At 40.2% G+C, this 12,500-nt stretch overlaps 1 protein-coding gene across 6 annotated transcripts in view; it reads right to left on the bottom strand.

Annotated features, from left to right (window-relative positions):
• LOC138019347 (TNF receptor-associated factor 2-like) overlaps nucleotides 1-9,237 on the bottom strand; it is a 46,169-nt gene extending 36,932 nt beyond the window's left edge. For 4 of the 6 annotated variants that reach the window (XM_068866135.1, XM_068866143.1, XM_068866106.1 and 1 more), the window contains exons 1-5: nucleotides 9,125-9,237; nucleotides 4,683-4,869; nucleotides 3,656-3,704; nucleotides 3,271-3,375; nucleotides 1,007-1,171 (exon numbers count right to left, since the gene is read on the bottom strand). In XM_068866135.1, coding sequence (XP_068722236.1) covers nucleotides 1,007-1,171; nucleotides 3,271-3,375; nucleotides 3,656-3,704; nucleotides 4,683-4,828 — 465 coding nt within the window. In that variant the 5' untranslated portion in view covers nucleotides 4,829-4,869; nucleotides 9,125-9,237. The other 2 variants (XM_068866124.1, XM_068866115.1) reach the window with 2 other exon arrangements.
• Between the last annotated feature and the right edge of the window lie 3,263 nt (nucleotides 9,238-12,500).

The following is a 12,500-nucleotide window of genomic DNA, read 5'->3' as shown; positions in this document are numbered from 1 at the left end:
CATTGTAACTTTAGTAGAAAATTTCTTCTTCTTATAATCAGGCAGGCGATAAAATGTAACCTACAGTTACTTCTCACCTGGTTTAAGAGTGCCAATGGGATCGTTCTTTTGGCAACTGCTGCTTTCCTTTCTCTATTCCTTTTACAAAGCCTACCTTCACTGGCACATCTGTATGTAAGACACACTGTAGGACAGTCATTCGTATCCAGCCTCCCTCGTCTTTTTACGGAATAAAATGAGACGCCTGTAACATCTTTGAGTTTGTTGGTGTGAGGCTAATTTATAAGGGCCGTTGATTCGATTAACGTTCGATAATTTGACAGACGTTTACAAAAGAAAAAAAAAATCCTGGACGAAAGGGAGATTCGGGGCTGGCTGGGCTCACCCCTAAATCAGCCATTAAAAAAGCATTTGTTCTGTTTACGATCGACTATCGCAAATTTCGTGGTAGCTTCCTTTTTGAGAGCAAAACATAGCAGATGTTAAGGCATATATTGAAAAGCAACGCCTTTCGAAGAAGAAACCAAGCCATCCATACAAAAAATTGCTGTGTCTCTGATTCAAATTGACGCGACCGAAATAACCGAGTATGGTAATATTCCAGAACATGTTTGCATTTAATAGGTGATAAGCGCAGTTTCTGCGTCAGCTACGTATTCCCTATTTTTATGCCTACGTTGACTAAAGAGAAAAACCGCTACTACGAAAACCCCACGGTATCACACTCGTACCGATCGTTAGCCCTGCCGCATGCCTCTCAGGGATGTCCGTGGATACATGTAATAGAGCCGATACAAGTGAACAGTTGAGACAGCCAATGAGAGGTGGATCGTTTTGTCGTTGGACTTAGCTGCACTTATTAACTTCGATGTCCACATAAAGTCTTTTCCATGTTATCCACGTTAACGAGGCGACTCTAAATAATTGACACAAGCTAACAGGATAATTTAATATCAGCTGCCATTTTTGCAGTTGGTCTACGATCTGCACAATAATTTATACTGACCTTGAGAACAGCAGCTGTAATTGATTCACCACATAAAGGGCACAGTTGTTGACGATAAGGACATTCATGCTCTACGTGTCGTTGAAAATCTGATCTCTTGATCGATTCTGGACAGTTGTAATTAGTACAATGTTCTTTTTCGGCTGGGCAGGATGCAAGATGTTGCTAATTGACGAAGAAAGAATGAAAGATCGTAATCACAGTCAAGGAATCTTTTATGTTATGTATTGTCATTTAATTTCTTCTTTTCCTCTTGGTGTTTATCTCGCCTTAAGCGTTGATTATTCATTGTTCATTTGATGTCGCTGTGTAAGTAAATTATCCTTTACTTTTGTAAAGTGTTTTAATCCTAGCAATGTAAGATAAGAACAAGCAATAGTTAGTACGTGAGTGTTAACTGTAGAATCACCAAAGGGTTGTTGCATGCAAAGTTAAACGGGGAAAGAAAGAGGAGCAGTGCGCACAGCCGAAATTCATTGCCAAAGCCGGCGTAAAACAGTGGCAAGACAACTTTGTCGGCGAAAATGATAGCTACGAAAGGGAACAATAGATGGTTTTCAGTCACGCGATGAGACGGCCATTTTGGTGCACCAAACAATAAAAAATTATGGCTCATGTTTTGCATTATAATAGATGTTGTTCTGTGCATCCACACGGCTGCTCTGAGTTCAGGTTAAAACCATTTATAAAACTAACCTAGAAAAAAGACGTGGTGCACGATGGAGTAGGTTGTTTGCATGTTACGTCATGGCCTTCATGTTGGATGATGACACAAACCACATGTTGGACGAAGGCACTTAATTAATCGTTTTTCAGTTTTTTGCAGTTGATTAGGTTGACTGGGTTTTATTGGTTGGATGTAACGTCCGGAAATGCAAAGGAAATGAAATTTGTATCAGTAACTGCAATTAGAGTGTTTGTAGTAAAGGTTTGTTTTCGATACTAAATCTCTAGTCTTCACCCTACCTAGCAAGTTTTTTCCACAATATTATCTCGCGTACTCAGTCAGTCAATCAGGCAATGCGGGCGGGAAGTGCAACTTCGTAATCGGATTCGCCTTGCTTCAATCGTACGCGTTTCACTAGCCTAGACAAACTTAACCAGTGTTTTGGCGCAACACGAAGAATTCTCCTTCATGACTGTGTGCCAAACACTGGGGTTCTCGTGATCATGATTCAGCAATCTGAGGGTGTTTCTTGTTCGTATGGACACTATTCGCTTACCTCAAAAATTTCCTTAGTCATAAAGGATTAACATACAACTCCAAGTTCTTAGCATTAAATTATTCGTTTTCATTTCGGCGAAAACGAAGCCTAAAATATATTTTTCACCCATACAAGAATTTTCGCATCGTGTTCATCTATCCTGTCAATTCGGGCGTTTGAATGAAACCAAAGTATTATGAAATTCTCTAAACCATTTACGCTATTGTTTCAAAAGAGCCTTCGGTTTCACTAAATTTTACATTAAAACTAGAGTGTTCTCAAAAGTCTCCATTTTAAAAATCGATTTCGAAAATCTCGTTCTCGCCGCCGTATTCGGGCGTTTAAGTGTGGATGATGATTGAAAACGCATGGCAATATGTCAATGTGTGTCACCAGTGTTGAAAAAAATCTCGTCCCCAGAGCCTACGTGTCTTTTGGTCAGCGCCAAGACACGGAGCTCTGGAATAATCAATTTTCAGAACTGTGCTGATTGGCTTATTGTTTATCACACTGCTCATGCGTAAATACCGAGTGTAAAATAGCTTGTGATTTACGAATACGTCGCAAAAATCTCCAACTAAACTTGTAAACACGAAGATTTGTTGCTGCTGTTGTAAACCATGGCGTTCTAATGATCGCCGCATTTCCGGAACTCCAAGATTTTAGGAGTCGAAAAGTGAAATGCAGCGATCATTAGAACTCAATGGTTTACAACAGCAGCGACAAATCTTCGGGTTTACAAGTTTAGTTGGAGATTTTTGGACATATTCGTAAATTACAAGCTATTTTACACTCGGTAGTTTACGCATGAGCAGTGTGATAAACAATAAGCCAATCAACACAGTTCTGAAAATTGATTATTCCAGAGCTCCATGTCTTGGCGCTGACCAAAAGACACGTGGGTTCTGGGGACGAGATTGTCTTGAAAAACGTCGATGGAGAATGCCACACTGCCCTACCAATTTTTAGCCTTTGTAGCCCGATATTTATCCGATGATCAATTGAAGCCTATAATGTAGCAATCGTTCTTAATTAAGCAGTGTTGCTTTTTCAATTCACCTCAGAGTGTCTAACTTCTCCTTTCCACGTGCAGCCGTCTTTTGAATTCGGGCATTCGAAGATTTGGGAGAGCACTTCACGCTTCATGAATTTGTCAAGGAAGACCTAGAGAGAGATAAGACAACAGGTCACTTTATTCTTCGAAAGGAAACCAAAGGCGATGTGTTTGGCCGTTCGTCAAGCCGATGGAACACTGAGGCAGGGACGAGAACTTGAGTGACATATCTATGGCCTTGCACTCGTTCAACTCGATAGATTCTATTTGTGCAAATTTCACAATTTCTTATCTCTTAGTTTGAGCCTAACCAGACATTCATAGATTCACGTGGCCCCTAGGTTGCTTTGACCTGGTGGTTTCTTTAAAAAAATATACTGAATCGCATACCTTGTGAAATGATATCTTGTCGACAGGGCAAATGAATCCTCCACCGTGCCTGTTAAATTGAGAAAATTAGCACGGTCATTCCTTCTTTGGAGGTTCGAAGAACGATTCTGAATTTAATGTTTGTATTCCGCCTGGAGTCAGCCAACGTGCTTCAATTTCCACCTAAGCATGTAGTTCCGAAGTAACAACAACGACAAAAAAACTGGGACAAAAACAAGGCAAACCTTGTAGTCTCTTTGATTGCTTATGGTCCTAGAGAAGTAAGGCTGTCCTTTAGGCAAGGAGTTAACTTTGTATTAAGAAAAATAAGGAGAGGGACTATATTTTAGTGTTTAGTCTTCTTGCCCTGGACACCATAGACTGAAATCAACAAATTAACATAATGCAAATCAAATTTTAGTTTTTGAGGAGAAGGGAAAACCGGAGTACCTGGAGAAAAACCTCTCGGTGCAGAGTAGGGAACCAATAAACTCAACCCCCTCATGATGCCAGGTCCGGGAATCGAACCCTGGCCACGTTGGTGGTAGGCGAGTGCTCTCACCACTACGCCAGCCCTGCACCCGTGCAGGCGCCCCTGTTCTCTTCACGGATGAAACTGATTTACTTTTACGATTCAAACCTTGGTGTCCTCTTTAAAAGCCTGCTGGCAGGATCCACCTAGCCTGCAAGCAGGCTCTTCTGTTGAAAATGGCGCGCGGTCGAAATATAACGGCTTGGTAACTAGTCAAGAGAGGACTAGTTGACTAGTTACCAAGCCCTTATATTTCGACCGCGCGCCATTTTCAACAGAAGAGCCTGCTTGCAGGCTAGGATCCACCAGGATCCGACGCCTTTTAAATACCTTGTTAATTCAGCCCTTACTCCAATTTCTTTTCCTGGTGTAACAGTACGATCCAGAGATAATTACTATTGGTTAGGGTTTCATAGTTATTTCTTTACACAGTTCTACTGATTGGACAAAGATGATTATTGTGTACTTGTGCAGAAATTTGCTGCATTTCTGGACATGACTGGCCCACTTTGATACCTTTTGAGTTCCTGTACGCATGAATTGCAATATACATGACCACATTCTGTCTGCACGGGATCTCTGAAAACAGTGTCACAAAGTGGACACAAGTATCTCTTGTCAATGGTGTCCTTGGTGGTCGAAGATATTCTGTACCCAGGCATCTAGTCGGGTAACTTCAATGCTATCTCGATAGCTTGGGTACCTTAGAGAAATCAAAACTCATACGTTTTTAAAAAGTCTTTTTTAACAGATGTTACTAAGTCAGTTTACATAGTTACTTATGTATTCCTGGATCCTCTCTTATGCGGTCCGTGAATGAACTCTATTTCCTCGCAGTATTATGGTCTCTGATACAGTTCTTTTTTTTTTTAATTCATCAAATCAATAACCGCCACACCAGATAAATGTTACTCCCATAGAAGAAGACTCCACAGAAAGCAATTTAGAAATTCAAGAAAAGGGAAAGTGACAGGAGATGCTGATTATCGGTGACTCATCAGTGTTGGATTTGCGCTCTGAACAGTCCGATATGTACTTCCTAGACAGTGGTTACTATGAGGTTTGCAAGGTGAGGACAACTCCAGCTGTCTAATACGCGGAATTTTGGGTCTTGCATTAAGCATGCAAACCATCGTTATTAACAAGCATTCATTGAGTACTGGACCTTATGGGAAAGACTTTCAAAGACGATGCAGGCAAAATAAAATACAGTCGATACAGATAAAAACGTAAAAGACAGAAACGCTAAGACAATATAGACAAAAACATAAAACAAAAACTTTAAGACTCCCTGCATTAACTATGCTGTAATACATTCCATACGCGACAAAGGCATTGCGTATTGAATGGCTTCTTGGAAGGCACAAGCTTAGCAAGATTAGAAGTGAAATGCGGAAACTTCAGTGGTTAGGGGCACGCAACGTCAATTTTCGGAAAATATCTGTTCGAAAGACGATTTGAGATCTAGAATTTTCGAAACATTTGTTGTAAAATTTCTTGCTTGCCTGTCTCTCCTAGGATTTTCGAACATCTGAAAAATGGTATAATTTCCCATTTTTAACGGATTTTTACCCTAAAAGGTCACCTAGAATTTTCTGGAGCATTTTTTCTGGTGGAAGTTTTCGAAAATGTAAGTTCTGATCCCTATAATTTTCGGATCACTAGACTTTCAGCTAGGAAATCCGAACAGATGAAAGAATTTTAGGGGATAAAAATATGCCTATATCTACCGTTTAAATACAAAAATACGTTTAACAATGCTATGTTTAAGTGGTTTTGAAGTATATTCTCGTTGAGTGCCCCTGACTGGTTGAAGCACCTCAGTTTCCTTTTCGAAGAAAGTAAAACTCATCAAAACTTCAGTTTCTATCGTTTGAATCTATAAGTTAAAAAAAAAGCTATTGGGAATGTTTTTGTCTTAAGCGAAGACAATTGCGATTGAAGAGTGAGACAATTGGAAGGCAATCCTAGATTAGTCAGACCGGAAGTTATTCTGACTTATGAGGAACTCAGTTTTGTTGAACTGGGTGACCTATTTTCTGCTTTTCGACATTCAGACATTTTCTACTTACCTTAACTTGCTTTTCCTTAAGACCAGAGATCATAAACAAGTGCTCAGGATACATTTTCTGACAATACCATTAATGAATGACCAATACATCTCTAAAACGCTTTGGCGATCAAACAGAAGGAACAAATATAATGGGGAATCCCCTAATAACATGCCTTTTTCGATATTTCGCGCTGTGGTCAAAATATGTCATGAGATTGTCTTGGTGAAAGTCAAATGAAGAAAAATTAGCTCCGGCGAACTGTTGATCGAACCTCCTATGATCTTGGCGATCTTTAAGTCTACAGTTCAGTACATGAGCAGGAAACCCGTCGCCGCCGCCGGAGTCGTCAAAAAAGTTAAAGTAGTCGGAAACTGAACCAAATTCGTAAAGCGAAAACCGCATAAAGTCGAGAATTCTGCAACGAAAGTAATCCAAACTAAGAGTGTCGTTCTGATAGAATTGAAATCAGCGAGACTCGTGTAAGAAATGGCTACTAAGGGAATATGTAGGAATGATATTCTTGTACTGTCTTCAATTAACCATCATTTCCTGTCACCTGAAGTGGTTTACGATCTCTAAGTTTTCTGCAGTTTCACTTAAGTTGGGGACTGAGGGAATAAACTCAGCTAAAGGTTAGTTTTACATTACCGGCCATGGTTACAGGCGGTTGTAAGCTGTTCATGTCAGTCATTGGATTAAAAGTTGAATTAGTAAACAGTTGACTGACTGACAAATTCGCTAACTAGGACACTACACAGCGTGCCTTACCTGCCGCCGGTTACCAAGATCACACGGAGCGTTTAAATTGATTTTACGTTAGTAAACTCCGGCCAAACCGAATTGAAGTGCAGGACAGGGGACCTGTTTTTAAGAGCAAGGTTGATACCCCCGTTTTATTTTTATGTTGTCCGAGAGAGGTTGTGGGGAATTTATCGCTGTAACAGAGCTGATACCGAGTTAAAAGCGGACGAAAATTGCCGACGGAGCAATCAGCATCATGACTTGCTTGATTGACGTTTAGAGGAAGAGAAACGCATGCACAGGCCAGTGAGACTCTTTGACTAGTTTCTCATTCCTATTACGCGGTTTGTAGTAACTCGGCCAGACAAACTTGATGTTTGAAACCGAGATTGCACAATAAAAAAGCCAGGAATCTCCCATTTTTGCGGTACAAGTGTCAGAAAATATACTTGTACCTCTTCAAAGGAAAATGACGTAAATCTTTAACTAATTAGTGCTAATTTGACGATTGCTTTCGACGAATGTCCGCAATGAAAAGTTACAAATGACGGCATTTAGTTTTTGTTTAGTCACTGGTTTCTCGTTGAAATTGTGTGACATCAGGAGTAAGGCAAAAGCTGAACCCAGGTTGTACTCTGTTTGATCCTTTGAGCAAACCACGCTTCGATTTTCTCAGAAATGTGATTCAAGGGCCATAATATTCACGTATTGGGCACATGATTAGCTGGACTGGTTAACCAATAGGTGCGTACATTGTTCTTTAACTAATTTCCGCTTCCACTGAAACGTCTCAAACCGAAAAGAAAAATATAGTTACGTGATAGAACAATATTTTCAGCGAAAGCTTCATCCAAAATCAAGCCAATGATTCAAAGCCTTTCTTTTCGCTCACCATTTTAGGAGAGCAAACCAAAATACTTTCTCACCTGTAATAATTAGGCCATATTAATCACACAAGGCAGTAGCAAGCTAGAGGACCTCACGACTTTCTGAGTCAGATGCCGGGTAATGATGCTTTACTATTCATTGATGAAACTAAAATGAATAATATCATTTAATAGCGGCAAAGGTGTTTGAGAGCGAAAGTAGACTCTCATTATATTGTCGCTGGACTCCGTGCTTGGCGCGTTTCTTTTGATCTTCCTTGCCTCCCCTGATGGTTGCCAATTAGTGTTCTCGCGGCAAAGCCTTTCAAGAAGATTGTAGCCAGCGGGCTACAATCACTGAACCACCCTCCAAATATTTCAGTTGACTGACCTTCGTTAGGTGAAATCAGTTGAAGGTCTTCTTTCAATTCATCTTCAAAGGGTAAGTAGCTTCCGTGTTGTGGAATAGTTAAGCGGAATATGAAATGCGCCCGTTTATTTTAGGGCGCCAATAAGTTACTAGTTCTCAGAATTGTTAACGGTTATTGGAGAAACAGCCAATGAAAGTGAGAGATTAGATGTCGTGACAGTGCCGTGTCCACTATAAACATAAACATGAACTAGTTAGCCATTCAGTGAAGTGTGCTCACTTACTACTTAGCAGAGCGGAGAGAAACAAGAGCTGGAAATGTATTTCTAAGAAAAAAAATCACGAGTGACATTCTGCTTGTAGAAAAATACTAATGATCTTTGTTGAAAGTGAAAGCAACAAGGAAATTTATCCCTTATTATGATTCCAATGGTTACTGCTATCCTTAGGTGAAAGAACGCTTGGCTGTTGTCTATGGTTTTAGTACAAATCATCCACGCATCACTCATCTTTTGACAAGGAAGGTGGTCGAATGTTAATCGTCAACGAAATGTAAATACTGAACGCCGTAGACAAAAACTTTTTATGCCATTACCAAGAATAAAGGGATGATATCTTGTTTCATTTAGTATACGGAACGGATACCACCAAGGCAGATTGTCCTTATTTCAGACTCACTGTTTATATCGTGAGCCTTTCACCTTCCTCAAGACTCTTTGTCTTCATCAAACGAATTTCGTCTCAATGTATTTGCACAAACATTTCACAACGAAGACACTTCCCTTTGCGATAATATATGCCTAACCGAAACAGTACATCAATCTGTTGACTGCACGAGTTTCATTTCCGTTTTGTATGTTAAGAGAATGCAACTGAGGTACTGTATTCCTGCTCAAAACAATGGGGATGCATGCTTTGAACACTTACCATCTTCCACTCCACTATATATGTCTTGGCGAGATCAAACATGTTCTGAACAGGGTAAACTTGATCTCCACACCGGTATCCTAAATTCCTGTTTTTCAAGCTGGGCTATAGCGTGATCGGGGAATTACCCAATTATATATACCGCTCTCATAAATTAAAAAAGGGGGAAGGAAGGGGGGGGGGGGGGGGGTGGGGTCTTACACCACAGGGGCATCATGCTTCCGTGGAAACGGGATAAGAAAACTAAGCATTGAAATCAAACAAACAATAGTAGATCTCAAGGTAACATTTCCTCTTTTAAGATCTGTTTTTGGACGTTGTCAGTCTGTCGAGTCTATCGAAGCACAGTATTTCGTGACCTTCGCTGGTTTTACTATAGCAATAGCAATCGTTAGTTGTATGGGGTCTGCATGCGGTACCGTCGTATATTTAACTCACTGCTCTTGTAGAAACTCTCCGGAGGGATTTATATGAGAACATCATAGTAATTGTCAAATTTCAAAATTCGCACATTCACATTTCCTCATCCGAATATTCCATAAACGATTTCCTTCGGGAGCAATGAGGACCATACCCTCAATGTACACCATTGAAGGCCCCCCTCCCCCCCACCCCCCCCCCCTCCACCCGCCTTCGCAATCGTCGATTTCCTAATTCTTAATTCATGTCGACCAATGAAGGCGCTGATCTAAACGACCACGAAAATCCAATCATCTTGAATTTGCACTAGCATGCTTCAACTGATGCAGATCCACGTATTTTTTACTTGTAATGGCCATCTGCTATGCAAATAAATTAATACTCATATCTAGGTTTGTTTGTTTGCTCCATCGATTGGCTGCGTGTATCAGTCAGATATACAAAATGCACTTCAGGTTAAAATCGTACACTCTGAAGAGTGTCACGCAATCTCCTTTACGGAAATCCATAATTTCATGCTCAAAAGAATGTCGCGTTTCTGATTGGTCAATGAGGAGCGCATAAGTAGGTTGTATAGTCTAATATTGAAGTTACTATGGAAACAAAGCAATGGAGTGATTTTGTTGAGAATATAATAAAACAATCTTATGAACTTGCTCGTGCATTTCGTGATTTATAGTCATTCGTGATGTTTTGAAAGTTCTCAAATTGCATTCGCCTACGGGTCGTGTCAAAACATCACTCGTGCCCATAAATCACGAAAGGCACTCAATTTCCTATACTTATATCCGTTATAAAAATACTGCATAGCTTCCAGCGAAGATGAAACTCCTCAAACTTTTAAACCGGCTAGGACAACCAAGAACGCATTCGACTAAAGGTAGGCGGGATATATTTTTCAAATTGAGCCCTTTTTGAACATGGCCCAAAACGTAAACATCAGTTTTACATTTTAACATGCATGAACTGTCGAGCGCACAATATGCCCCGTGAGACGGTGATAGAGATGGTTTACTGGTGACGAAAGTTACCAGACAATGATTTATTCATAAGAAGTATTTATTTAAGGCAAATACAAGAGTTTGAGCATCGCTATTTCAATCAAGTTATACAGCTTCTTGAATGTTACTGGAACAAGCTCAGAGATGGTCGAGTAGTCATCGAGTTTCCGCATGAGTGTGGACTCGCCTGAAATTTTTAGATCATTCATTATGACGAGAAACAACCACGGCGCGAGCCGACTCCCCGGAGGGACCCCCCCGGAAACACTGTCAAACCAGTCAAGCCTTTCGAAAGCGATTCAATAGGCGGATCTTACAGTCCACCAAGAGCTGTCGGTGGCCGCCGGGCTGAGGCAGTTGATGAAGCATGGCAAAAATTGAAAGGCCCCGGATGAGTCGGGGATGCAACCATACTGATTACGATCGATGAATGGATTAGGATCGATAGACGAAAGCGGTCGATGGATTTTAGGGTGATAGGGATGGATGATAGAGACAAAGTGAAATTGTTTGTTTATGTTGCAATATTATTGTTGAACAGATAATTTCCCATGTAACTGCATACACCAAAATACCAACTCTTGCGATACAATTTTGTTAATAGAGCCATGCAGTTGTCTTACTCTAGTTGTTTTATAAGCATTCTATGAGAACACGTCTACATGAGGAAAAAGCTATTAGCGAATATTTTATTTCAACTGAATCTCAGAAATTGTAACACACATTGGTAGCAAAGCAAGATGTTCCCAAAGGTCCGACAACAACTGCATTTACTTAAAGAAGAGGCCGCGACTATTCTTGTTCTTGCAGTTTTCCTTTTTCTGTTAACACTCCTGGAGCATCTCACAGTTCACTCATCTCAATCCTGCATGTTGCGTCCGTGCATTGAATTGGGAAGTGATCTAGAATGGAGAATTGTGTTCGTTGATCATCGTTTTGATGGCAGCTACATAGAGGCGGGATATTACAAGGCGGCGCTTAGATATGAATTTCATTTCGAGTGGTAAAATATTGAAAAAAAAATCATATTTTCAAGCCACCGTGTAATTGCCTTTTTCTTATATGGAGCAAAAAAAAAAAAAAACAAACAACAACAACAACGACAAGAGCAAACGTCATCGCGAATCCCTTGCGGCTCGCCGGCCGGAATTTCTTCTCCTTTTCGCAATTCTTCTTGTCTTGCAAGGAATTTCGTGAAGCTTTGCGAATCTATCGCTCGCCATTCTTCACTGACTGTTTGTACAAACAACCATGCAGTAGCGGGAAATGGTCTCATCAATATCCACCACTAGTGCAGGATATGTGAAATACGCCCCTTGGGTCCTGGATTTCGATAACTGCGAAATGTCCCCTCACTGCGAAATATCTTCGCTAATCTATTATTCACGGTGATTGACTACGTCGCCGTTAAGGACATTTCATAAACTGCGAAATATTCCCTCTACCCTATTATTACGTTTGGCTTTCGCCGTTACTGAAATTTCAATAACTGCGACATATTTTCCCTCTGTATTTTGTTAGTGAGTACTACTTCGCCGTTAATGACATTTCAATAACTGCGAAAAATTCTTTCTGTATTATAATATATTGAGTGCCTTTGTTGCGAATTTTATTGTTATCTATAGAATAGAATAACTGCAAATTCTTCATTTGTCAAAGTACCGGCCGACCATCATTTTCCCTCTTAATTTGATTTACATTTCCTCTAAATTGTTAGCAGAGTACCATTTTTGGTAACTGGCCCTTAGTGCATGAAGTGCACTGAAAACGTTAGGTTATGTAAAAGTGTGAGAATTTTCCTCTGTCTTGTTCTAATTCTCGCTCTAATTAAGAATGTCTTTAGTGTTACTGTGGTTTTGAATCATACTGAATTGTAAATACCTTCATTGTAGTGTAGCTCCGAGATACTTCGTTTGAGAGAAAGAAAAATCAAGCGGTTACGAATTTCGTCAGAG

Source organism: Montipora capricornis, chromosome 2, assembly GCF_036669925.1.
Source record: "Montipora capricornis isolate CH-2021 chromosome 2, ASM3666992v2, whole genome shotgun sequence".
NCBI lineage: Eukaryota > Metazoa > Cnidaria > Anthozoa > Scleractinia > Acroporidae > Montipora > Montipora capricornis.
The sequence above is the reverse complement of the archived record's forward strand: the minus strand, read 5'-3'. Positions and strand labels throughout refer to the sequence as shown.